At 39.3% G+C, this 27250-nt stretch overlaps 2 protein-coding genes and 1 long non-coding RNA gene across 4 annotated transcripts; 2 read left to right on the top strand and 1 right to left on the bottom strand.

Annotated features, from left to right (window-relative positions):
- Positions 1 to 1574: 1574 nt before the first annotated feature.
- On the top strand, positions 1575 to 3189 carry LOC119901987. Of its 2 annotated transcripts, none has more exons than XR_005444270.1 (2): positions 1575 to 2495; positions 2905 to 3189. It is a non-coding gene; the product is annotated as an uncharacterized LOC119901987 (long non-coding RNA). The 2 variants fall into 2 exon arrangements; XR_005444271.1 differs by having other exon boundaries at positions 1575 to 2602.
- Positions 3190 to 5761: 2572 nt separating this feature from the next.
- Positions 5762 to 8778, bottom strand: LOC119901973 (5-beta-cholestane-3-alpha,7-alpha-diol 12-alpha-hydroxylase-like). Its single transcript, XM_038717789.1, has one exon. It carries the CDS (start codon positions 8737 to 8739, stop codon positions 7213 to 7215), a length of 1527 nt encoding a protein of 508 aa, XP_038573717.1. The 5' UTR covers positions 8740 to 8778; the 3' UTR covers positions 5762 to 7212.
- Positions 8779 to 21659: 12881 nt separating this feature from the next.
- higd1a (HIG1 hypoxia inducible domain family, member 1A) lies at positions 21660 to 23896 on the top strand. The gene is made up of 4 exons (XM_038717805.1): positions 21660 to 21816; positions 22323 to 22403; positions 22600 to 22734; positions 22912 to 23896. The coding sequence occupies exons 2-4, from the start codon at positions 22328 to 22330 to the stop codon at positions 22983 to 22985; spliced, it is 285 nt and encodes a 94-aa protein (XP_038573733.1). The 5' UTR covers positions 21660 to 21816; positions 22323 to 22327; the 3' UTR covers positions 22986 to 23896.
- Positions 23897 to 27250: the final 3354 nt, after the last annotated feature.

The following is a 27250-nucleotide window of genomic DNA, read 5'->3' as shown; positions in this document are numbered from 1 at the left end:
TTGCATTTTCATAGAAATTATTACCTAAATAACACATACATATGTGAAAAATTATAATGTTATTGTGGGATTACATTTTCATTTTCAAGTTTGCATGATAATTTTAATTTTGTCCCCTATATTCAATTCAATTCAATTCAATTTTATTTATATAGCACCAAATCACAACAACAGTTATCTCACAGCACTTTTCATAAAAGAGCAGGTCTAGACCATAATCTATGATGTTATTTACAGAAGCCCAACAATTCCCACCAAGAGCAAGCACTAGGCGACAAAGGCAAGGAAAAACTTCCTTTTAAGAGGCAGAAACCTCGAGCAGAACCATGGCTCAGGGTGGGCGGCCATCTGCCTCGACCGGTTGGGGGTGAAGGGGGGAGAGAGAGAGAGAGAGAGAGAGAGAGAGAGAGAGAGAGAGGGCAAGAGAGAGAGAGAGGGCAGGAGAGGAACAGAGAGAAAAAGAGAGGGAGGGAAGGAGAGAGAGGGGTGGGAGGCAGCCTACACAATATACACACAGAGGTACAGACGGTAAAGGTGATGTTGCTATAGACTAAATGACTAAATGAAAAATGGTATAGATATGTATAGTAGTGTTAATGATAATAATCGTAATGTTAATGATTATAATAACAATAATAACAATAGGACTAGTAACAACAGTTGTTGTGGCAGAGGGTCTCTAGCAGGAACACGGGGGCAGCAGGTGACTCGCAGCCACAGATCCAGACTCCACAACTCCAGAGCCAGAAACACCTGCAGGAAGTGATAGGAAGAGAGAGGAGAGGGACGAGAAAGCACAAGACTACCGGAAAGGGGGTGAAGTTGTGTTAGTAACATGCAATAATGGGATGAGGTTTCATACAGAGGGAGAGAAAGTAGAGGAGAGAGGAGCTCAGTGCATCATGGGAAATACCCTGGCAGTCTAGGTCTATAGCATCATAACTAAGGGATGGTTCAGGACTCACCTGAGCCAGCCCTAACTATAAGCTTTATCAAAGCGGAAAGTCTTAAGCCTACTCTTAAATGTGGAGATGGTGTCTGCCTTCTGAACCCAAACTGGAACCTGGTTCCACAGGAGAGGAGCTTGATAGCTGAACGCTCTGGCTCCTAGTCTACTTTTGGAGACTCTAGGAACCACAAGTAACCCTGCATTCTGGGAGCGCAGTGCTCTGGTGGGGTAGTAGGGTATTATGAGCTCTTTAAGATAAGATGGTGCCTGACCATTAAGAGCTTTGTAGGTAAGAAGAATGATTTTAAATTCTATTCTGGATTTTACTGGAAGCCAATGCAGAGAAGCTAAAACAGGAGAAATGTGATCTCTTTTCCTGGTTCCTGTCAGAACACGTGCTGCAGCATTCTGGATCAGCTCAAGAGTCTTAATGGACTTTTTCGAGCAGCCTGATAATAAGGAATTAACAAATGCATGGACTAGTTTTTCTGCATAATTTTTAGACAGGATATTCCTGATTTTAGCAATATTAAGTAGGTGAAAAAGGCGGTCCTTGAAATTTGCTTAATGTGAGACTTAAACAACATGTCCTGATCAAAGATAACTCCAAGATTCCTCACAGTGGTGCTGGAGGCCAGGGCGATGCCATCAAGGGAAACTATATCTTTAGATAATGCGTCATAGAGGTGCTTAGAGTTCATTTGCGCAGAGTCAAAAACTTTCTCTTGAGGCGCCTCCCTGACGTTTTGCCTAACATTCATATGCATGCCTGGTTGAATATTCAAATAGACAAGCTTTATGCTTATGTGCACTACGTTTCTGTTCTATTCTGCTTTCATGGCTCTTTCTTTCTTTCTTTCTTTCTCTCTCTTTTTCTCTCTCTCTCTTTCCCTCTCTCCCCATGATGATGCATTAAGGTTTATTGGCTAAAATATCGGGGGCTATAGATTGACTCTGAACTATCATATAAAAAGCAAATAGACTATATGTGTAAAAAGGTTTGCTGTTCTATCTGTGTTTTGTACAGATCAAAGAACTGTTTCACCATGAATGTAAAAGAGAGGCTGGTATCCCAGTTGTTATTGCATGTTCTCGACTACAGAGATATTGTGTAGCCTATCAAAATGCTTCAAAAACTGATTTAGCAAAGGTTGATATCACATTTAATAGTTTATGCAGATTTATTCTCACTTGTCACTTTCTGTCCTGTTATCTCGGTGTCTGCCTTAGCTTCTGTCTGTGTTCCTTGTTGGTGTTAGTTCATTTGTGATCTGTCCACTTGTTTATATTACTCTGATGTTCAGTGTTGAGTAACTTGTGTTTTGTCTTTTCCCCCCTCAGTAATCTGCCTGCCTGCTAGTCTCCGTTTTCCCTTCTGTCTCTCTGCCTCGTTAACCCTGATCCCAGTCACCTGTGTTGCTCCCGTCCTGCTCGTTAGTCACTGTGTATAAATGTCTGGTGTTTCTGTTCATTTCCTGTCCAGTCATTGTCTTGTGTCAGTCCTGTTGGATGTTGCTGCTTTTTGGATGTACCAGTTCCTGTACTCGTGAGTTCTGTTCATGTGTGTTTGGAACTCAATCACAGCTCACAGTGTCATGCGTTTGGGCTCACTCCTGCTGCACTCACTCAGCAAACCCTGATAATATGTACTATGTAGGTTTTACTGTATGCGGGATGACACTTTTGTTACACAGGGTGCAGTTCATTGTTATGGAACATTTTTATGATGAGGCTTCTACAGTAAATACAGCTGAAGTAAAAACCTAGCGTGTTGATCTGATTTTTCTGTTCTGTCACAATGTAACTGTCAAACCATAGAGGTTGATTGCTACAGTCACTGGAAAACTCAAGTCATTTTACAATATCAAAATTATGGATTGTTTCATAACTTTTAAACACATGTCTCTTTTAACAGTATATAAACTTCAAACTATTTCAACTTGTATCCAAAACAGAACTACGCAAACAGGCAAACATCTCTCTCTCATCTGTACAGCGTTCCTTACCAACCGCTCCATGGTGGTGGCTATAAACTGTCCATGAGGAAATGATTTGAAAAAGAGAAGCATTTGGAAAGAAAAGTGACACTCTCCTGGGATGGGCTGTAAACCATTGTGAATTGCCACATTGCCCCATATAATTGCAAAATGTCTGGAATCTGCCTTACTTGTATCTTTTCCTCACCTGGCACAAATCTTTCAAAAAGGTCATCAAGGAATAAAAATAGGCACTTATCCTGATTATTTTTCTTTGTCTTTTTATTTAGGTTTTCAATGTAAATATATTAGTTTTTACATGTAAATATGTGCAAAATGAGTCTAAATACACAGCATTTTGGTGGTGGTTGAGTTTATGAGAAAACCGTTCATGAAGTCTAGAAAATTTGAATGTCAAATCAAGAAAAGGTGATCCACAGTTCAATCAATAAATTAATCAGTCATCAGTTCCAACCTCTCAGGGAAACTCCATTGTCTGTACAGAAGCAGGCACACACCTGTGCCTCTAACAGTTGATTTACAGGGAGCACTCAGGATCTCTCTGGAGGCATGTGTTTGTGTGGTTAGCAGGTATGTCTTCTAGAAGGTATGCATCAAGGCTGAAAATGTATTAACTTTTGTGAACATGTCTTAACTTGATTTCATTGCAGGCATTTCAAGCCACCTGCCGCCTAGAACCTGTAGACTGTATAGCCTGTTATGCTAGAGTTCACTGCAGAGAAGGCACTGGAGATTGATAACCCTGAGGTAAAAAGAGGCTCTCTAGTAGAGCTATGCAATTTTACTAGTTTGTGTTTATAGGTGGCTTTTGATAACATGACTGACATTGCAGTGGCCCTGAAAGTCCAATCTGTAAATGAGGTGGAGCCAGAGCTGGGTTGATTGTTTACTGCAGTGTTTAAGTTAAATATCTGTAAGGTAATTAGCAGGTATGTTTAGTAATTCATCTCTTGTAATTTCAGGGTTGTATAACCACTGCTGTTTTGCCTGCCTGATCAATTGTTATTAATCATCATGCTTTTTTTTTTTTTTTTTTTCACAAATGACTTAAAGTTCAAGAGAAGAAACAAGGGGAAGGCTTTAACTGTATAACATCAATTCATTACTGAATAAAACATAATTAAATCAGAAGTATTTGAAAGACATCTTAACACACTGGCCACATTATAAAATGGCTTGTTTCACCTGACTTGCAGCAGTAGCTGGTGACACAATAAGATACAGTACCCTCTATTGGAAATGTTGAATAAGCAATATATAGGATGATTATCATTCACAAATCTCCAAAGACAGTTCAGCTTGATCATAAAATAGAAAAGATTATACATGTCTAAACATGTAAAAATGTTTGTGATAAGGAAAGCACTCATGTGACATGTAATTCTTTTCTGCATTTTCCACATTATCTGAGCTGGAGAGTGCTGTTTTATCTATTTTTCTTTTGTATTTTTTTCCCCCTGTTATGTAAATTGTTAAAGAGCAAAGAGAAAAATAACTTGTTTTAAAAACATGAACAGAGAAATAAAAAAAACAAAAACAAAGTGTACCTTTTCTTCACCTGAAGTCTTTCACAGAGGTCATTACAGTAAGGAATAGAAATAGGCGCTCAGTGTCCTGATAAGGAGTTCAGGCTTTAAAAATGTATTTTTCTTTTTAGTTAGGTTTTGAACCTAAACGTAACCGTTTTGGCAATAGAATGCAAACATCTGGAAAATGGAGTGAAAATACAGTTTTTTGTGTTGGTTTAGTTTGAGGTTCCCGTTACATGCTTCTGATGGTATATCAACAATAAACAGTTAAATCAGACAAAAGGAAACATTTTTACTATATAGCCTACTTAATCATAGTAGAAGCACAAAAACAAAGCACTAATCGCCAAATCAACAAAATCTAAGCCAAGAAACGAGAGCTTTGAAGAATGTCGTAGAAGCACAAAAAGGACAAAAACAAGTCATTAATGTGGGGCAGGCTAACGTTACAGGCTTCGCTGCAGAAATGCTCCTGAGAGGAGAGGAAGGGAAAGTAGTTCCTATCAACTGAGTATAATTAGACCATACTGGTGATAGTAAGATACTTATAAAACACACACTCACTCCAAATGAGTGTGTTTAGATATCGATCCTGGAGCAGGACTCGTTGGTATCAGAAATATCAATACTTTAGGATCGATCCGCACATCACTAGTCCACAGCAAAGTGACCCCCACCAGTGTGGGCCCTGGGTTGGCCGCTCCCACGCTACCTTTGTCTATGTAGGCTATAGAAAGAAAGAGAAGGGCTTTTGAGTTTAATAAAAAAAAAATGTATTCAGGAGAAAATATTTAAAGAGCAAATGTGTATTATATATTCAGAATAAGTGTGTTATTCTGAACAACATCAATTTATAAACCATCCCATACAGACAATACCACCAGCCCACATAACAAGAGCTACCCCCAGGGAAGAAGACAGTCAAGATCACTCTGTACCTGCACACAGGAGACAAACAGAAGACTCTTGAGCCTAGTGTGTGGCTGGTTAAATAGTTTGCAGATGGATGTCATGCCCAAGCACACCTGTCTGCCATTAGTCCATACCCATGCAATTAACCCAAGTGCAAAACCACACCCACCAAATGCACACTCACTATAAGTGCTCACCCCTCACACTACCACTGCACTCAAAATTGGCTGATACAGGTCTACCCCGTTACACACAAAGCACAGATTACTCAAAGTTTTGTAGGACTATTGTAGTGAATTAGGCTACATCACATTTTACAAGGTTTTCTGTTTTCATGGTCAGAGTCTATATTTAAAATAAAAAGAAAACACATATGAATCTTTATGTTTGTACAATGTTTAATTGGAAAGGGCAAAACAAAACATCAAGTCACAGGCTTTGCTCTGCAAATACTGACTCTGTTTGACCAATGTCATGTGGTATGCATTAAGGCCAGATGTGTGCCTGGCGTGTTTACACATGAGCACTGAATGTTTCAACAAACATCAAAGCAGCTGTTTTAGGAAAAATGTGAGGGTGGGGTGAAAATCTTCTTTGTCTTCATTGTAAGCTTTTTGAAATTCTTAAGTTTGTCTTTGTTGGTTGAAAAACTGATTTCAAAGCATGAACTGAAGATTTTTCTCAACTGATAATTAAACATGTAATGTGATCATTCATATAAAAAGAGTAATATATTGTTTAGTTTCATAAAGTAAATAAAGTAAAAAAAATGTTAGATCCAATTTAACAGCAAATCAGTAATGGAAATCAGTATGTTCTGGACCTTTTTTGTCCCTGTATCGTCTGAATGCAAAACAGCATTTCTCCTTAAAATGGAGAAGGACTTTTTAAATAAAAACAGCCAATACATATTCCCAGACAGCAGAGGTGTGGACTTGAGTCACAAATATGATAACTTTAGACTCAAATTGACAAAATCAAAAAAGACTTGCAACTTGATTTTGATTTTAACCCTACTGGCTTGTGACTTCATTTGGACTTCAGCCTTTTGACTCGAACCGACTTGATACCCTCCCCAAGCCCAAATATAAATTATGATTCCCTAGATGACTGTTATGTTCTTTTATGTTCTGTTATATTAATTTCTTTGAGACACTGAAAGTAATGTGAGTATAGATTATATTTTTCTCCAGTTTGTGATATTGTATGACAGCAATCACCTAATTAAACCACTTCCTCCACCACCAACTTGTAGAAATACATTCTTTAAGGATGTTAACCAGAGCTAAATTTCAATCAGGAAGATTTATGTAAAATACAGATGCAGAAGCTGTTTCAGAAATAGTGATATATATGTCATGACTCATATTAACATGTTAAAAGGTACATAGGCCTAACTACAGTTGGATTACATATGGACTTACAATTCTCTCAAAATCAAGATTCTGATAATAGATTCCAACATCAGTCATATAAACTGCACAGTCAGCTCTGTTGAATGATGTGAGTGTAAGCAACAATATTATTTAAATGTGGCGATAGTTAAATTACTGTAGCTGCTCTAAGTTGCTAAAATAAAGTACCAGTCATGGGTCACTGAGCAACTACACTGGAAAACAATAAAGTTCAGAGACCAATCTAGGTTTATCTAGTCAAGGAAAATGTACTTTGTCACTACTCTGGTCTCATTGAATCAATAGTCTCTGACATCATAAAATGTGATCTTGTAATTTTGGTCAAATGAAGTCTAAATTACAGGTTGAAAAAATCTAAAAACAGACCCACAACATAATAAAATGTGTGCACAAAAAACTTACTGATTGGTTTAATATCTGAGTCTGTATCGAAATTGAACGTCTCTGGTAGGTTGTATCGAACCAAAGCCCCATCGCCTGAAGTCAAATTCAGGTATCTTCTCATCAGGATTCTTCAGCTCAATCTCAAAATAGACCAACATGAGAAAAGCAAACTGTTTCAGCTCATTAGTGGCAAAGAAACGACCAGGGCACATGGACACCCCAGCACCCCAGGGCATGTTGTAGTACTTCACCTTCTTCCCTGCTTTGTAAAAGTCAGTTTTCTTCATCCCGTCTGGATTCAGAAAGCGGTCGTATTTGAATGAATGTGGGTCAGGGTGGATCTCTGGGTCAATATGAACGGCACTGTAAGGAAAGACTGCCACTCTGTCGCCCTTGCGAAGGAAGTATCCGCGCCCATCAGCCATCTTGAGGGTCATGTCCTGAAGCACTTCTCTGGTGAGGAGGGGTGAAGCAGTGAGTCGGAGGGTCTCCTCTACAGCACTGTCCAGGATTGGTGTTTTCATCAGCATTTCATGCGTCAGGTTGATTAAAGGGCCACCACGTAGGACTTCCTGCCCGGATTCCTTCAGAACCTTATCTATCTCTCCCTTCACTGCTGTCATGGCTTCTGGGTTTTTCATGAGGTAGAGGAGCAGCCAGAATGCAGAAGGCCCTGTGTTGCCCTGAGAGGCCCAAAGAAGCACAAACATGTACCTGTTTATCATTGACTCATTCATTCCCAACTCCTCTTTGGCTTGCTGTATCTCCCACACCCAGCGACTGATGTTGTCCTTGGTCTTCATCTTCTGCACTGACAGAGAATTCCAGAAGAATCCCATTAGTCTCTGTGCTTCCAACCTTTCCCTTGGTGGCAGGATCCCATAAGCCAGGTTGGGGAAGAGTTGGTCATATTTACGAAATTCGTGAAATAAGGCTTCTGATTCAGCACTGTCTTTCTCTTTGGCTTTCTCCTCACTTCCCTCTGACACATTGCCATACAAGGATAAGTAGCCAGCCCTAAAGAGAATATTGTAGCTGTACATGAACAGTCCGTCTTCCATCCAGGTCCTTTGGTCTGTAGCTGAGCTGATGTTGTGCAACAACAGATTCTGCAAATTAGTCATCATGGCTTGTGTCATTACCTGCAGTCCATCCCCTTTCAGATGCTTGCTGCTGGACTCGTGGAGAATTTTGTGGTCGTTCTCTATAGCAACGTAACCAAACACTCTACGCACCAGATGCACAGCAAACTTGCTGAAGTCCAGTTTTTCTCGACTCTCCTTAACAAGTGCTCCAAATGAAAGAGGGTCCTGAAGGAATGTGATGTAATGCCCTCCCAGCTGTACTGTAAAAACATCGCCGTGCTTTTGTTTCATCCTATCCAGGAACTTTAACGTGTTCCTGCGAAACTCTAAGACATGACCCAGCCAAGGGATGAGTCCCTTATCCAAGGGGGGTTCTCCTGGTTGCCGCTGTCTAAACACCCCGAGTAGGTACAGCCCTCCAATCAGGGCAGCAAGAAAACCAAGAACAATAGACAGCAGTAGTCCCATGACTGAGTGCTCTGGCAGCCACACAGTGATTTTGGAGTTAAGGTCCACAACCTGTAATTTAAACAGACTTTTACTCCTCCCATTGCTTGTGGGACGGGTTTCAGGATTCCAGGAAATGCATACACTTTTCTTTCCAATAAAGCAGTGACGTTCACACAACTACGTTTGCATTTCTCATCTTTATTGTACACACAATTAATTAAATAATATCCGTTCATTCAGAATGAAGTCTCTCCTGACTGAAATATTTATGTAAGAAGTATTTGTGTTCTGTTGGTAGATTTTAACATCATTTGATATTAAAAAAAGAGAATTATATTCGTATCTGAAGCTGCTATCAATAATAATACCTATTAATATCAACAGTGACAGAAGTACAGTACAGTAGTAGTAGTAGTAGTAATAGTAGTAGTAGTAATAATAATATTACAAATAATGATAACAAGGATGAGACTTATCGGGAGGAAATCAACAATCTTGCAGAGTGGTATAGAGAACAACCTACAGCTCAACATCGGCAAAACCAATGAGCTGGTGATTAATTTTATGAAAAAATGAGGCACACACTTCTGTCTACATCAGTGGAGCTGACATGGAGCAGGTGAACAGTTTTAGGTTCCTGGGAATCAACATCCCAGAGAACATGACATGGCCATCTACACGGTGGTAAAGAAACGGTTGTATTTGACTACCAAGATCCAAGAACTGGCATGGGATGTGACGGCCTTGGAGAGGAGGGCTCTGCAGCAGGTGATTAAAACTGCTCAGAAGATCATTGGTGCCCATCTACCAAGCACCAGCGAGATCGCTGAGGTGAGGTGCCTACGCAGAGCCCAAAGGATACTCAAGGACAGCTCCCACCCCAACCAGAGCCTGTTCACCCTGCTGCTGTCTGGAAAGAGATGTAGAAGTATCCGCTGTCTTACCACTAGACTACAGAGCAGTTTCTTCCCCCAGGCTGTGAGTCTTAAATTCATCCTCAGCACTCCATCATGTTAAATAGTTTTATTTCTTTGACTTGACCCCTCTAGTTTATAGATCATTTTTGTATATAACGCTTGCTTCTTGAGAGTAGCAAAAACTACAACTTCTATCTTCTATATTCCATACTATACAACCTTGTTTTGTAAAATGATAAAAAGATCCACCTTGTACCTTGTAATAATAACATTCATCATCATCACTGTACCCCGCCTTTCGCCCGATGTAAGATGGGATTAGCTCCAGCCCCCCCGCCACCCTGTATGCAGGATAAGCGGTTGACGATGGATGGATGGATGGATCATCACAGCAGGAATGGCAGTAGTAATAATTGTAATTGCATTAAAAGTTGGTTTGTTTGTTCTTTAAATCATTTAATTAATACAGATAACAGAGGAATGTTGGATGCACTGCCTACAATCTGTGAGCAGGCCAGTGGCAGCAAGAAGAAAGCAGATCACACCACACCGAGCACAGTGAAATGATTGTGAGCATAACCCTCAACCTTACAACTGCTGATTGCGGCAATAGCTTATTTGCTGAAGCTACTGGATAAAAGTCGCTTAGCGTTAATGGTTAATGGGTTCATTGAGCAGTTACACTGTAAAACTATCTGAGAGACTATGTGTCATAGGTTTATCCAGTCAAGTAAAATATACCTGTTTTTACTCCTGTCTTATGTCTCATAATCTCTTGGTCAAAAAAAGATTTACTATGTAGTGGAGTTTAAAACAGTATTATCTCATACTCACTTTAACAATTACAGGATTTGATGTTATGTTAAGTTACGGTTCAAAAGAAAGAGGACATTCCAGATCAAACCTGTTCTTCTTGTGAAACCAGTCCAGTAACCTTTGTTTTGAGTCTGCTTCCTTGATTGACAGATTACCTAATTATTTATGTACAATTGTGAAACAAAAGCTACTAAAGATAACACATGCTCTGTCTAATATGGAGGTTAAACCAGAGGAGATGCAATTTCCACCATCATGATGACCATGTTACAGAAATACATGTAAAGTATAAATGAGGCAACTTCTTCCCCTTTATGTATGTTATGTATATTATTAGGTTGTTTGAAAATGTTCAAGCGAAAATTAACCACACTTTACTACTTTATCTTTTTTATGTTGATCTTTTGAAAAGGAGAGAAAGGAGCAACATAATACCTCCACAAAAGTATTTGAACACAAATTTGTTTCCCAAGTCTGCTGCTCTGTGTTCCCGATACTTCCTACATGGACATATAGCACCACCTGCTGATATGTAAAACAATATGTCAAAGGCCAAAGGAATGTGGCTTATCCGAAACGCCATTGCCACCCATCTACATAGTGTGATAAGATTGGTTCTGTAGATTTAAGATGTAACGTTTGGATTTTTATCTAATAACTTACACAAAGAGGAGTGCCTGTCTAAAACTATGACAAACTTTTAATTTATTTGATGTATTTTAATTTTAAGTAGTAGTTGTAGGTTTCTTATGATGACTAGAGACCACTTTGTTCATCATAACATTGGTGCATATAGACTCCCTAGCCAGGATCAACTGATGAATTTGCTGTAGCACTGAGACTGCCACCAAATACACCAGTTTTTAATAAAGATCCAGCCTAGTGAACATAATCTTTGAAGCACACTTGCATTCATGTACAAATATATATGTGTGTGACAAAAGTGATACTGATGAATTATTGATTTTTATATCCACCTTTATTTTGCAGTTTACTTTGGCATCTTTATGATACATCGTAAACTGAATAGGTACCATCTCACCTTGCAATGGATTCACAAATTCACCACTAGGTGGAGATGTTTTTATAACATGACTCTTTCTGGTACAGAAGCCCTAAGCAGCCATTGATTCAAACATTGTTTTACTCCGTTTTCCCGTGATTTCTTGCGATTTCGAGATAACAAAGCAATAGTTTAACGCAGTGGTTTAATGCCAGTTTCACTGCAAGTATTTGTGTCACTGGTTAGCTCAGTTGGTAGAGCACAGGAATCATACTTTTAAAGTTGTGGATTTGATCCTCACGGAAGATCAACCTTTTTTTCTTTTTTATCTTTTTCATAATCCTCTTCAACAAAGTTCTTATGAAGAGACTGGCGATTGGTCCACATCCATCTACCTATGGACTTTTAACTTCCCCATCATTCCCATGTAGAGGAAATTCCTGTGCTTCTCATTCAGGGAAATCCATTTAATGTTAAACATTTCCTGACGGTTAATTTGGAACCTTTGAAATAGCCATCAGGAAATGTGTAATTGGATTCCCCTGAATCCCTTCATAATAACAACTGAAAAACACACAAAAGAAGAAAAAAAAAAGTTGTTGAGAGCAAGAGTCAAACCTGCAATCCTTAGATTATGAGTCCTGTTGAGTTGATATTTCTCAAGAGCATGTTACTTCTCCATTTCAGATAAGCAGAAAGTACAGTATCAGATATGGCACTATATAACACTAAACAACATTGTGAAAATTACAATGTTATCTTATTATTACAGTTTCCAAGGGCACTGCTGAGGGTTCAATTGTGTGTACACTTGACAAAGAACCATCAGTTTGTCACCGTCAGCCATGTTTTTTGTTGGCTTTTAGTGTTATGCAAAAACCCCCAACTTTGATAGGAATGCAGCATATGGTCTTGACATGTGTTCATAGTGACAGATTCTGGTGAGGACGTGTTTGGACGCACTGGACCAATGAACTCGGCGAGAAACAGGCAATCCAGTAACAGGATATTGATTCATATTTAATCAGCCTTCCCTAGTTTTACAGTTTGATGTGAGTTTTGTGAGCCTGGTGCATTGCTTAGGATGGGCTCATTTGCATGAAAGACACGGTGACACAAATTCAGGCACAAATTCATGCTGTTACCTCCATTGCTGATATCTGTAATGGCTGATTTTGTATTAACATGTTTATGCATTTTGAAATGAATGGGTTTCAATGGGAGTACAGACTCAACTTTCTTTCAACCTACTCAACTTTAAAAGCTTACTGCAATGGCATTTTTGCAGCAGACTCCTTTAAAGCTTTCACCTACTCAAAAGATGTTTATTTCTTAAAGTTGCACCTGGTATAAGATAAAAATGATTAATTTAGGAGATATTTACCACCAACGTTAGGGGTTTTATGTTTTTTTAAAAGATTTTATTAGTGTGTCACCCCACGACCCAGTACGCAGGATAAGCGGTTGACAATGGATGGATGGATGGATTAGTGTGTCACATGACCAACTAAAGTGTGAAGCTTAGCTTTCGGCAGATCAGAAAGAAATTTATAAACTGCTCTCTTTTTTATTTATAAATGCAGATACATCTCTATAAGCACATAAAAGGCATCAAAATGTAGCCACAAGCATTTTCTCTCTCAAAATGCTAACATCTTCCTCAATGGAGATTTAGCATTTGAGATCTAATTTGATAGGCAACCCACAGTCGTTGAAGATTTTAATGTATCCATCATGTGTGAATATTTTATATGCCTAGTTTTGTTAGGATAACCATCAACATGTTTATTAGAATAATGTTTAAGGTGTTTATTGAAAGATACACTGAACCTTAAGGTGCAGCTTTCCTTGCTCAGCTTTATTAATCTTGGGCTGCGGCGTTCACATTATTATAAGAACCCACATACTACACATTTTGCAAAACAGACACACACAGCCAGTTAAAAATTGTTGCTAGCAGGCTGTTTCAGAGGCTCAGGAAGGCCATAATAACTGATGGATTTTAACAAATTGTTTCTAGCACCTGCACTCAGGGCTGATTAAATACAAGACTAGACACATGAATACAATGGGCGTTTGCAAGTGGACTGCAACTCTGAAAGCTGTGAAAGTCATGTGATACAGTACACAGCACACAAACCTTGCTTGTATTTATGTTGATGTTAACTCTCTTTTGTCTTATGCACATACACTTTTTACTAATATCCAGATGATGTCACATTTCAGTCTTATTTCTTTAGAAGTGTTGTAGGGTAGAATACACTATTGTTTTAATATTGAATATGTGTGGAGATGGAGGTGGGTGAAGACCCACAAGAGGAGGAGCGAGACAGGACATACACTGAACAAAATTATAAATGCAACACTTGTGTTTTTGCCCCCATTCATCACGAGCTGAACTCAAAGATCTAAGACTTTCTGCATGTACACACAAGGCCTATATTGTTCACAAATCTGTCGAAATCTGTGTTAGTGAGCACCTCTCCTTTGCCGAGATAATCCATCCACCTCACAGGTATGGCATATCAAGATGTTGATCAGACAGCATGGGTATGGCACAGGTGTGCCTTAGGCTGGCCACAACAAAAGGCCACTCAAAAATGTGTATGTGAAAAAATGTGAAATGTGTCTATATATTGTCATGCTCAGCTACTCAAGCACTAACTAAAAATATTATAATCACAACTACAAAGATTTATATATAAATGCGCATTTTCATCCTCAAAAAAGTCAAATTGTTTATTACTAGCAGGTTGAGTGTATATCTCAATTAGTAGAGTGTCAGCCATGAAAACACAACTTAATGGTGGCCAAGGTTGTGACAGTGTTAATTGGTCACAGCTGTATGGTGTTTGAACTTAATGGCTTCCAAGACAATGTTCAGTTCCTACTGACTGCAGTAGTTAGTGTTAAATTTGTATATTGTCATTGTCAGGCTTTCTAAATGCAATCATTATTTAGATGGACATCAGTATTTCTTAAGTTTGCTGTTTCTTTATTTTATTCTCCAACAGTGGCCTATACAACACAGAAAATATATTTACAAACAAAACAGTTGTGGACCAGGCATTTGTGGTGATCGAGTGCCCTCTATTGGTGCATTGGTGGTGTTACATATCACTTCTCCTCATTTACTACAGGCCATAGTTTTCCAACACAGTCAAACTCAGATGCAGGAACTGACAGGACAAATTGGGGGTTACACATGGTAGCTCCGCTTTAATCATGAGAAGCTGCAGAGCTGCAGTCTCTATTCATTAGTCACTGTAACTTACAATGTACATTTGCAGCTAAACTGAGGCTAATTGTAGACCATTTTCTCTCTGCTCTGTCTGCCATTTACTGGTCTTGTGCATGCACCTCGCAGGTCTATTCAAAATACTGTTTGAAATGATAAATTCTTTGTGTGTTCATCAATGGTGATAAATGATTCCAACGTCCTGCAAGGTACACGCACAATTCGGCACAGCTGTTGCTCTGTTTCTCTTCCTCTTCTACCACACACACTGACCCCTCCTTCATTAAGTGCTAGGCCTATAATTTTGGATTTATTCATGCACTTAAAAAACGATTTATTAAAAGCATATTTTTCACTTATTTACAGCATGCTATTTATATCATAATAGGCTATATATTAACTTATGGGAAGAAAAACAGTAATTCTGTGTAAAATCAGACACTGATCACCCCCAAATCGCCAAAATGGGATGATCCTTGTTTCATAACTGTTTTCCCTAACTGCATTGACAGTTCTACTACCAACACTGCTCTCAGACTTGTTACTGTATAGCAAACTGGCTCAGGGAATGTGACAAAGAGGGACTCAACACAAGGTACATAAAACAAGTATAATTTATTAAACTAAAGTAAACGTGCAAAACAAGATGCTACAGCATGGACTGAATACATGGGCCAGCTGTTATAGACCATGGACCCAGGTGAGAGCAATCAGCTGACAACCCTCTCAATTCAGCCAAGGAAAATGTAAAATACTCAAAACAAATGCCACTTCACCAAGTTACAGAAATTCATGTAAATTATCAATGAGGCAACTGCATCTTTGCTTTGTAACTACTGATACTATAAGTAGGCTCAAAGGCTATCGTTAGTGGATTCATCCCTCGCACACACGTGCAGCAATGAAGAGCTTTTGCCTACGCCCACCGGTGGGCCACAAGCACAGTCTCACCATGTGTACAAAGCTATGAAACAGGACAATTGGCTCCCAAACAGCTTTTTGTCTTCAGTCACTCAAGGAGCGTGTGAGGCCCATAGATTAGAGACCTGCGCCTGAACTCATAGAATATGTCATTACAATACCTAACTATTGTTCTATTTCGTATAAGCTTTGCCCTCTAAGACTATTGCTAGTGGGTTAGAGGTGGAAGGGAGGTGGAAGGTGGTCCGGTGGAAGGGAGACGCACCGCATGTCCACAGTATAGAGTGAGTCATGGAGAAGCGAGAGACATTTCGCAGGTAAAAGCGGCTGAAAGAACATGGGGAAGGCCAAGATGCCAGGCAGTTGTGCATGCCACATAACAAGACAAGGCGCACACCAGGCAGAGAAGATAGGATGTAGCCTCCTCCTTTGACCTGTGAGGAGGGGGAAAGAAACATTCACTTTTAAGGAGCTAGTGATATTCTTGGGCATGAAGGCCAGGTTAGGATGCAGGACAGCTGAACTGCTGTCTTCTTAGATACAAGGGTATGAAGGAGCCACAGAGAGAGCAGACAGATCGCTTAATCTCTTGACTGATGTTAACACCAAAAGCAGAGCAGTTTTAGTGGAGAGAAATTTTGGCACCACTGTCTCTAAAGGGGGCTTTAAGTGCAATTTATACTTCTGCATTGAATTGACGGCGTAGGTGAAGGCGTAGGCTATGGGGCTATGCAGAGGCTACACCGTCGCCTGACGTGCACCTCCTCAAAAATGTAACTACATGTGGAGTCGACGTGGACCGTAAGCTCTGTGATTGGTTGGCTGGGTAGCCTCGCAATGCCTCCGAGCCGACTGGAAGTACCCCGCTCTTTAAAGTAACATTTACTAGCAGCCAAAATGGCCGCTGTAACACAGTGAATCAATATATTTGACCGTCGCAACCCAAGCGAAATGACTCGTTTCGTTATCAGAATGTGATCCATTCGGTTGGTAACATTTGAAAAGGCTACACCAGCCGCATGTATAAAATTTTACCGCCATTTACGTTAGTGGAGCGCTAAACCGAAAGTTAGCCTGCTCGGCCAGCAAAAGTCAACACAGTGTACGCTGTAGCGCTACTGCCGACTAGCGTTTGGGGGTGTAATTGCAGAATGACGGACACATGGACACACAAGTATAAATGCCTTACGCAGGAGTATAAAGCCTTTTCAAATGTTATCGACCGAATCGATCACATTCTGATAGTGAAACGAGTCATTTCGGTTGGTCAAATATATTGATCCACCGTGTTACAGCCGCTGTTTTAGCCGCTAGTTACTTCAAAGCACGGGCACTTCCTGTCGGCTCGGAGGCATTGCGAGGCTACCTAGCCTACCAATCACAGGGCTTATGGCCCGCGTTGCCTCGACGTGTAGTTATTGTAATTTGTAAAAAACGTGTAGTTGTAATTTTTGAGGAGATGCACGTCAGCCTACACCGTAGGCGACGGCGTAGGGTAGGGGGCTATGCAGAGGCTACGCCGTCGATTTGACGCAGAAGTATAAATTGCACCGTGAACACAAATCAAGCTTGAATCAACGCGCGTAATACCAGCGCTAAATCCCACTAAGTAGCCATGGCGTGTGATACAGTTTGGTGTCTGTGCACGCCTCTCAGGAAACACTTTACCAGCAGGTGTGCGAAGACCATCCTGTCACCAAAACCTTCATGTCAGAATGAGATGGCATCAGCGTAGGTCTTAACCATGCTGAAAGCCAAATCCCTGTCCAGCAGTAGCTGGAGAAACGAGGCAGGAGACATGCCACCAGTTCCAGATCTTGCTCCACACACCAGTGCAGAAAAGCTGCCATTCCGCTGCCCCTGTTGGCGTCATGGGTGGGAAGACCCCGCTGTGGGGCTCAAAAGGGCTGGGAGCGTTAGCTGGGATCAAGTAACAGACACATGTATTCTTAACTTAGCCGGTAGTTCAACTTCCTTGCTAACTTTTCTCCAAGTAATGTCTAGTTTTGGTTTTTATATAAATATGAAGCATTAGTCCCACAGAGTTCTGGGTGCCCACTGACACTAACAACAACCGGAAGAAACTGGAAAACGTCTTTTGAAAACTTGAGAAATAAGCATAATGTGACGGAAGTTAGTAATGCTATTTAAATAAAAAATCAAAACTCACTGTTTACTTGGTTTCACATAATGCCATTCTCCTGCGTGAAAGTCATGGGTTGGTTTGACCCATTCACCCCTTCAGCGTCCTTATGGTGTGCTCACGTACAACGTAAAATAAATATTCACTTTGCGTTACTCGCACGAGTTTAACTGCTGGACTCTTTGTGTTTACTTACATGACTAATGTAAGAAACACAACCCGCTAATATTTGCCCTAATCTGGTTTACTACAGCGGTATGTAACCAAAATAAACATTTTGTTGTGATTTATTTGCAATAAATGCATCAAAATGTAAGGTTTGTCCACAAGATAGCAAAGAACTTAATAATATTAATTAATAATGCTTGTTTTCTAAATACCGTTCAGATAGATCAGAGCTATGCTATGCTAACTTGTTTCATAGTAAAGTACAATGATAACTGGAATCAAGTAACAGGTGCATATTTTCATAATTTACCAGGTAGTTCATCTTCCTCACTTACTTTACCAAGAAATCTCCTGTTTTGTCCGGTTTCTGTATGTATAGGAAGTAGTAGACAGGTTTAGAAATGCTAGTGACTTTTTAATTCCCAAAATTAAAATTAAAAAGTTTATTTAATAAAGAAAATTACCTCAGAGCTCCTCCTGTCAGTAAACAGCTCATTATCAGAGCAGAATCTGGTGCGTGTTTATTTATCCAGAAGCTCTGGTGCTGCCCCCGGCTCCCTCCTCCAGAGCTTCCTGTCACTCAGTAACTGTCAGCCAGTGAGCAGAGGCTTTCTCCCTCTGCTGTGCCCGGTCATCTCTGAAAAGCCCCGCGATACACGCAAATTTTTTGCATCACGAAAGTAAGTCACGCGAATTTCGTGTATTCACCCAATTCGTGACACCCAATTCACGTCCATGCATTGACTTTGTATGTAATGCCGTCGTGCGAAAAGCTTGATTCGCATTCTGTTTGAACATACAGTAAAGGCCTTTTCAGACATGGAAGTGAGGAAAGATGTGAATAGACAGGCAGACAAGCACTCCGACTAGATTTTCTTGATAGCCTAGCCTAAGATAAAACTATACATAACATTACCTGATACATCCAGTTTTGAGCCGATGCTCTGAAAAAAGTTGCATGAGACGACCATGACAGTTTTGCAGGATCAGTCGCTTCCCTCCTCAAAATGCCTTTACTGAGACTTTCTTGCGATATATAATAAGTCCTACTTACTCCTTTGCTACCATCGTACAGCCACTAGAGGTCGCTGCGACAATAAATGTCAAGATGGGTCGCAATAATGGGATGCACACACGACCAATTGGGCTGTTTTTCTGGGGAGGACCGATAACCTGCTGGAATGCAAAAAAAATATGTCAAAGGCAGGGTGTTAATGTAAAACTACAGTCTATGTGTCTAAACCATTACAACCTATTTGTAAGCTTTATTTATTCAAGATATGTACTGAGTTAAAAATAGAATTGATAGAATTGCCTGCGAAGGGCCGGGACCTGTCCAGGGTGTACCCCGCCTTTGGCCCGATGTCTGCTGGGATTGGCTCCAGCCCCCCGCGACCCTGTACGCAGGGTTGACGATGGATGGATGTATGGATGGATGGATAGAATTGCACCTGTCAAGAAGAATACAGAAATAAAGTAGTTTATTTAATAAATAGCGTGGCTGCTGTATTTTGTAGTTTATTTTGATAGGCCTACACTTAAAATGAGGGTATTCAGAATCATATTTTAAGATACATTTTGATGAATCTTTGCCTTTTCCATCCCTGGATGGGGTAAACTGATGAATCTGAGGTAGCACTGAGGTTGCCACCATACCATCTGTTTCTAATAAAGATCAGTTGAGAACATAATCTTTCGAAGCATATGAAACGCATTCATATACAAATATAAATTAGCTTGAAAAAGTTGTATTGATGAATGATTACCCCCCCCCCCCTTTTATTTGCAGTAAACTGAACAGTTACCATCTCACCTCCCTACAGATTCAAAAATTCACCACTGGGTGGAGATATTTTCTTTATATCCTCATGACTACATTTGACTAAGGCAGTTTCCTTTACAACAGTTCTCTAAATTTCAGTACAATTTGTTTGTGCAAAAGCAAAGAAAAATTGTCAATAGCTAACTTAGAACTCATATATTAGTCGATAATTCACAATATTCTCCAGTTCAGATCAGCAGAAAGTATGAGGAATGGCACCATAACACTAAACAACAAGTGGAAATTAATTTTACTTGCATATTCAATTACATTCTTAGTGGGTTGTCTGGAAGATCAGTGGTGGCTGTTTGCAGCACTCTACTTTAATCTACAGTGTACTAGGCCTGGTGCATGATCAGTGGGAACTGATAGTCTATAATTACATAAAAGAAATGCCACAGGCTCATTAGGGCTTCAAAGCTGTTTTTGATTTCCATTCTCAAGAGGGTTGAACACGATGCAGAAGCTGTCACAAAAACGTGGCAGGCTGCTTGTATGGGGTGCAATTTTAAACCTCATGAGCAATTTGTATAAAATCTTTAAGTTAGTTTTTAGCCTGCCACATTGGTTAAAGTTCTACATTATAATACAATATTAGTATTACAATAATGATAAAAAATACAAAATACAAAAGTTGGCCATAAACTCTGATTATGATTAGAGGTATTATAATAGTAATATAATAATATAATATAATATAATAGGTAATATAATAGTCCTGCGACCCTGTATGCAGGATAAGCGGTTGACGATGGATGGATGGATTGTATATAGGCCGAATAGTTTTGTGTTACATTTTTCTGAATCGGCCGCAGCCAACTGTAGGCTATTTAAAAGAACCTTTTTTAAAAAGTGCGATCACGAGCCATGGATTTATTAAAGAGAACTCTTCAAGCAGCTCTTTTAGAGTTTCCAAATCTTATCGGACCAAATGGATGAAATTCTGAATCAAACGAGTCGTTTTGGAGGGTTGTGACGCTCAAAAAACCTATCCACTTACTCATGGGGAAATGTCTCTTCGGGACAGTGTGCATCAGGCATCACCTCATTGACCCGGGAGTTGCAATTCCACGGTTTGGCCACTAGTCAAATAGGCTTCAAAACACTGCGCACTTCCTGGGAGTTTGCCACGAGCCCTCATGACATGACCAGAGCCGTGACCAGAGGCTGTGGACGTGACATGACAGCCCACTGTTACGTCATTCCAGAGATCAACACGTGAAGCAAGGGTATTCACTTCCATCTACTTCCATCTTCGTTTAAAGACCGGTTAGAATACTGACGCATTTTACAGTTAGATGTTAAAACACTGAGGCAGAGGATAGCGGTGGGAAGGATCATACAAGAGCGTAAACCAACTTGATACTTTTACTTTACATGACATGAAAAATCAGCTGACAGTGTGAAAGACGTTTTTTTTTTCCAACTGCGAAACAAACATCCTATTAGACAGACAGTACTATCTCAAATTCACAGTCTTTGATTTTGTGAGAGGATTGTACAACGGATGCTGCGTTCTATACACATCGGATTTACTATGGTCGTCAAACTATTGCCCTGGTTAAGGTCAAAAGTTATGGATAAATAAACATAATCCTGCCACAATGATAACAGCAAACCTTTGTTATTCTGTTAAATGGTTGTGTTACGTTATGTAATGTTTAGCCAACATGAATACTGCATGGTCCTCCATCACTAGTGATGTGCCGGTCTTTTAAGTGAACGGTATCGGCTCTCGTCTGATATATATATATATATATATATATATATATATATGTTCAATGACATACCCCATATTGGATTGATCTGTTAAATTCACAAAAAATATTTTTAGGGTTCTGGCTTTCAGACATTCTCCCCTCGACATGAACGCAACACAGACTTCCGACAACCCCTGACAACTTGCCGACGTCAGACTTGCGTATAATGGTAGTTACATCATGTAGCGGAGTCCTTCCTTCCTCTCTACAGTCCGGTACAGTCGTGCAAACTGAGCCTCTGAAGACTCATGTAACTTCACTGGATATTTTATTTATATTCAGATAGCGACACACGCATTTAAAACAGGTAAAAATCAGATTCAACCTACTGCGGCGTAATGGAGGTTTTATTTGCTGTTGAAATTCTCGCTCTCGATTGTTTTATTTGACTCTGGTGTTTTTGTTAGGCTATATAGCCTTTGATCAAAATGTAAGACACTTTAAAATATTATAACTTAGCATTGCACAGTGGTTGACGTGTCTCACAATGTGCCAGGATATGTAACTTCTATTTATCTGGGCCATAGGATGTGTCTTCGCTGCCCTTCATGTGTCACCTCTGAGAGCAGTTAATGCTAACGTTATCAACATTAGCTCCAAATAGCAAGTTAACGTTATATTCCAGTTTGAGGTACGAATTTAAACATTAATTTAGTAGGCTTAGACTTCAAGCTTGTCCATAACTGTAATTGAGGTTCACAGTGAGGATTTAAAATGGATCCCACCCACACCGAAAGAGCTAGCATGCTATGTTTTTTGAAATAATACCATAGACTGTAATAGCTAACTTTCCCTATCTTTGTTTCTTTTTAGTCAAGATGTCTGACGTTAGTTATGATGACAATGAGTCCAAGTTCCTGCGAAAAGCAAAGGAGAATCCCTTTGTCCCAGTTGGTGAGTAAATCTTGTGCCCTAATGGTTACATCATGAAAGAAAAACAAAACAATACTTGAATTAACTTGCAAGAAATTAAAACATTTTTATGTTTAAACAGGACAGTTTTGTTTTAAAGTAGCCTCTGTTGTACCAGCTGTCTTTAAGTTTTTGTTAGTCATCTATGTGCACTGAGATGTCTTTCTGCTTCCTCCAGGAATGGCTGGGTTCTTTGCCATTGTTGGGTACAGGCTGTATAAAATGAAGAATCGGGGAGATACAAAAATGTCGGTCCACCTGATCCACATGCGTGTAGCAGCCCAAGGCTTTGTGGTTGGAGCCATGACTGTTGGTATGTAGCCTACAAGTGTCACGTTTCTTATTATATCTTGATTGCACTGTTTCAGTTTGTTACCATAATTGGTTTGGACTAAACATTTTCTCATTAACAAGTATAGACCTGAATCTTGGAGCTGCAGTAGATGCAAGGGTGATCGTGTAACGTATCCCTCTGATTCTTTGTTTTTAGGGGTCCTGTATTCGATGTACAGAGAGTACATTGCAAAACCCAGAGAACAACAGAAAGCAGCAGAACACAAGTGAACGTCAACTCTCACACTGACATTGTATGTCCCTTAATATTACCTCATATTAAGGTGTGTAGAAAGTTTATTTTTACAGATGTGTCATCATTTTTGTATGCACACATCCCTTCAGCAGCTCACTTCCAATGTAAATAGTTATAACTCACTGATTATACTTTCTGTCCTCTAAGTGAGGGTCAAGCTATCACTTCTGTATTGAGAAGGTGTACTGATCTGTTCTAACACTGGTTACACACTGTGTGCACACTGTTTGCAGTTGGAAACCCAGCTGGTTTGATATCTGTATGGACAGGTGACATTACTGATGGAGTTTTGTTGCTATGTTCTTTGATGTACTGATGTAGGGATTTTTGCCAAATCAAAAATTCTGCACCTAAGCCCACTTTTTTGGGCATCGCAGTGCAACAATACAATGTTATGGAAACCTTTGACAACATGTGGCCTACAGAAAAGGCCCATGCTTTCACATTATTTTAACAAGGACACAAATAGTTTTTGACTCATTACAGTGTCAGATTGTCCTACTAAACAAAGGTATAAAAAAGTAAATACATGGAAATAGGAAACAGAACAAAAAACCAATGAAACTCTGTATAACTAAAATTTAATAAATGCCAAGTCTTCTATTCATATTTGTATCATCATATTGTGATAAATAGCAGTCCATTGTTTCATTTTAGCAGCTTCACAAGTCTTCATGAGATATATCAGCTAAACAAACTGAGGTACACGATCAGACTGTACAGTAATCTATTAAACATCATATTATAATAGATGCCTTGTTAAGTTATTCACAATGTTGAGTTTAATGTTGTGTGTTGATACAGAACGTTATTTTTGAGAATGTTAAGTTTGTGTCTTTAGCTTTTTCTCTGGAAATAAAAATTTACAGTCTCGTAATTCTAAAAATCAGTTGTCTACATTTTGAAACCTCCCCAAGTTGCACTTTTGTAGTTTTTTTGTTACACATCCCAACACACACTCAGTTGCCTATGTACACCTAGCAAAAGGTGAACATTACAACATAATGGTATGGTTCATTGAAGACTACACTCGTTTTAGTTAGGTTTACCTTGCTTACTGTTAATTAAATGTGCAGCTTTTTACAAATGATGTTCTTGTATGTTAAGTCAAACCTTGTTGTATCTCATGGTAATTGGACAATCCACGAAAGGTTGAAATCAAGGGCAATTGGACTTTGTTGAAGATCCTTGAAGATGTTTCATCTCTCATCCAAGAGACTTCTGGATGACAGGCAGGGAGACCTTTTAGCCTCTGTGGGGGTGTTGTTAAGAGGATCAATACTACTGGTTCGTTAGTGTTCCTGACTGTTGTAACAACAGTCGTTATGGTCTGTGGAGACACCCGAGGCTAAGTCTGAAAGATTATGTTGGTATCCTCACCTGAGGCCAAAAGTGAACTTGTTTAGTTTCCTGAAAAGAGACAATGTTGAGTGCTCACTTCATGTGAACCAGTCCAAAAATTCCAACCAATAAAACCATCACACATCTTTGAAAATTATCCTACCACTCCCATCAAATAAAACCGCTGATTTCCCTCATATCTTAACTTTATGCTTTCCTGTGTACTGCCCCACCCTAGGATCCAATTCAATTGAATTGCATCACACCAATTTAAGGCAGCAATATGCTCTAACATGCTGTGTCATTGTGACTTTGTAAATGCGTGGTGATGAGGAGTAGGCTATCACTCAAGAGCACAATGACTTTACCTGAGATCCAGTAAATATTATGCAACTGTCATGTACCAGGTAACACTCTGTACCTCACAAAAATGCAAGTAGAGTGTATGTCCAGTACCTACTTGTTTTGTCCAACACAGTAACACCTCAGGGTGCATGTAAGTAATGACCCCGTAGCTTCCATCACTCCCCATACTTTGTACACACAATTATACATGGATGTGTATGAAGGGATGACTGAGGTACTTGTAAAATAAGAACCTGTTAAATGAGAAGAATAGTTCACTTTTCTGTTTAAAGAGTTTATATACCCCTAATCTACTCCTAAACCTTTGTCATTTTGTCAAAAGCTGCTATGTAGTGTGTCTTGCCCCACGATGAATGACCATCTTTGTTATCCTCACCTGAGGCCAAAAGTGAACTTAGTTTCCTGAGAATAGACCATGTTTAGTGCTCACTTCATTGTGAACCAATTGTTGTCCAAAAATTCCAACCAATAAAACCATTAAACATCTTTGAAAATTACCCTACCACTCCCATCAAATAAAAAATCTGATTGCCCTCGTGGATATCTTAATGTTATGCTTTCCTGTGCACTGCCCCACCATAGGATCCAATTCAAACAGAAATACATCACACTAATTTAAGGCAGCAATATGCCCTAAAATGCTGTGTCATTGTGACTTTGGGAACTGCTGTGATGATGAGTAGACTCTTACTCACAATAAAATGTCTTTACCTGAGATCCAGTAAATATTATGCAACTTTCATGTACAAGGTAATGCCGTGTACCTCACAAAAATTCAAGTGGAGAGCATGTTTGTCAGGTACCTACTTGTTTAGTCCACCAAATTAACACCTGAGGGTGCACGTAGGCTGACAATGCTAACTCTGTAGCTTTGCATTGTTTACACAAATATTACATGGATATGTATCAAGGGATGACTGAGGTAGGCCTACTTAAATATGGATTTACATTTCCAGGAAAATAAGAAGAAGTATTCCTCTTTTCTGTTTCAAGAGTTAATTAAAACTAAGAACATACATGGTTTAAACAGGCAATGTTTGCATCTTTAGCCAGTATTTTCCAACCTCACAAAACAAAATGAATGTGCTATTGTGCATTTACCACCTATTATATCCCATAGTCTAGGCTATTTACCTTTGGCAGTTTGCAAAAAGCTGCGATCTTGCCCCCTTGTGGTCATGTAGGATATTGCTCAATGATAAAGGCTTGACTCTAGTTTTACATACTACTAGGCCTACTGCTAATATTATACATAGCCTACTTTACTTGTAGGTCTTTCGAGGTTTTCGACCACGATTCTTGCTGCCCTTGAGAGACGAGGCAAGTCTCCTCTGAGCGGGGACCTGCAGCAAGCATCTCTCTCCCTCACATCTGCTGTGACCTGCAACTCTTTTGCTAAGATTTTTGTGGCACGTTTGAACTCACCTTTTGCACCGTAATGTCAATAACAAGGTCAATATATTCCTAACTACTGATAGCGCTAGCCTACAGCAAAACCAACCGTACCACTATAGTAAAAGTTGGACATCACTTATTAATTTGGCATAGTTTAGCAAAGAATAATTCTTTAATCAATCAAGAGGTTTTGCACCTGTTAACCCATAGACATATACTCATTCACTACTCCCTAGCCCCTATGTAGGGAGTGGTATGTAGAGCACTATATAGTGAGCTCACTCGCATTATTAAAACAACACTTTCGGACACTACTCCGATCGGTCGTTAATTTCCTCATTGCCGTCGGACAATCAGTTTTTTTCTATCAGCGCAATGCATCATGGTATGTAGGGCTTGGTTAGTGACCACCGGTTGTAAACTACTTTTCAAAATGAATTCTGGGATACATTGAGTGGACTATATAGGGTATAATGACTCTTACTATACATTCGGACAGCACTACAAAATGGCAAGCTCACTATATAGTCCACTATATAGTGAGTAGTGGGTGATTTCGGACACAGCCAGTGTTAACCTAAAGTTAACTGTTAGTGTCGCTGACTTTACACCTCATTTCCCGCCTCCTACTTCCCCCAAACTACTCTCCAAATTAAAAAACGACTGACAAACAGAACACTTGCAGGTCTTCTTCCTCAATTTACTTGAAATTGAAATGTGAAAAATTGAAAGATGTGTGAAAGATCGACAACTTGAAAAATATTTTACTAGAACTAGGGCTGAGCAATAAGCCCACAGCCAAAAATGTCATCACAACAATTTAAAAAAATATATCATTCGATATTGATTGTCATTGAAATCATTATTTCTTTTAAGTTTCAACAAATATGCATGACTAAAATTAGGTTAAATCTTTTTTTCAGTCCTTTTTCCTCAACAAAATAAATAGGTTATATCTTAATCTTATTTTATCTTAAGGGCTTAATCTTCACTTATCTTAAGTGCTAATCATAGACTGTATATAAAAAGGTGCTAATTTGTTTGTGATTCAAATGAATTAAATCAAACATTTAGCCTATTGAACATTTATTGAACATATGTTGTATTGTTGTTGAGGAAAATTATGTTGCGATAATTA

This window comes from Micropterus salmoides, unplaced genomic scaffold, assembly GCF_014851395.1.
Source record: "Micropterus salmoides isolate LMB-PRFRI ecotype aquatic unplaced genomic scaffold, ASM1485139v1 Ms_hic_scaffold_14, whole genome shotgun sequence".
Lineage (NCBI taxonomy): Eukaryota > Metazoa > Chordata > Actinopteri > Centrarchiformes > Centrarchidae > Micropterus > Micropterus salmoides.
This window is presented reverse-complemented; position numbering and strand designations above follow the sequence as displayed.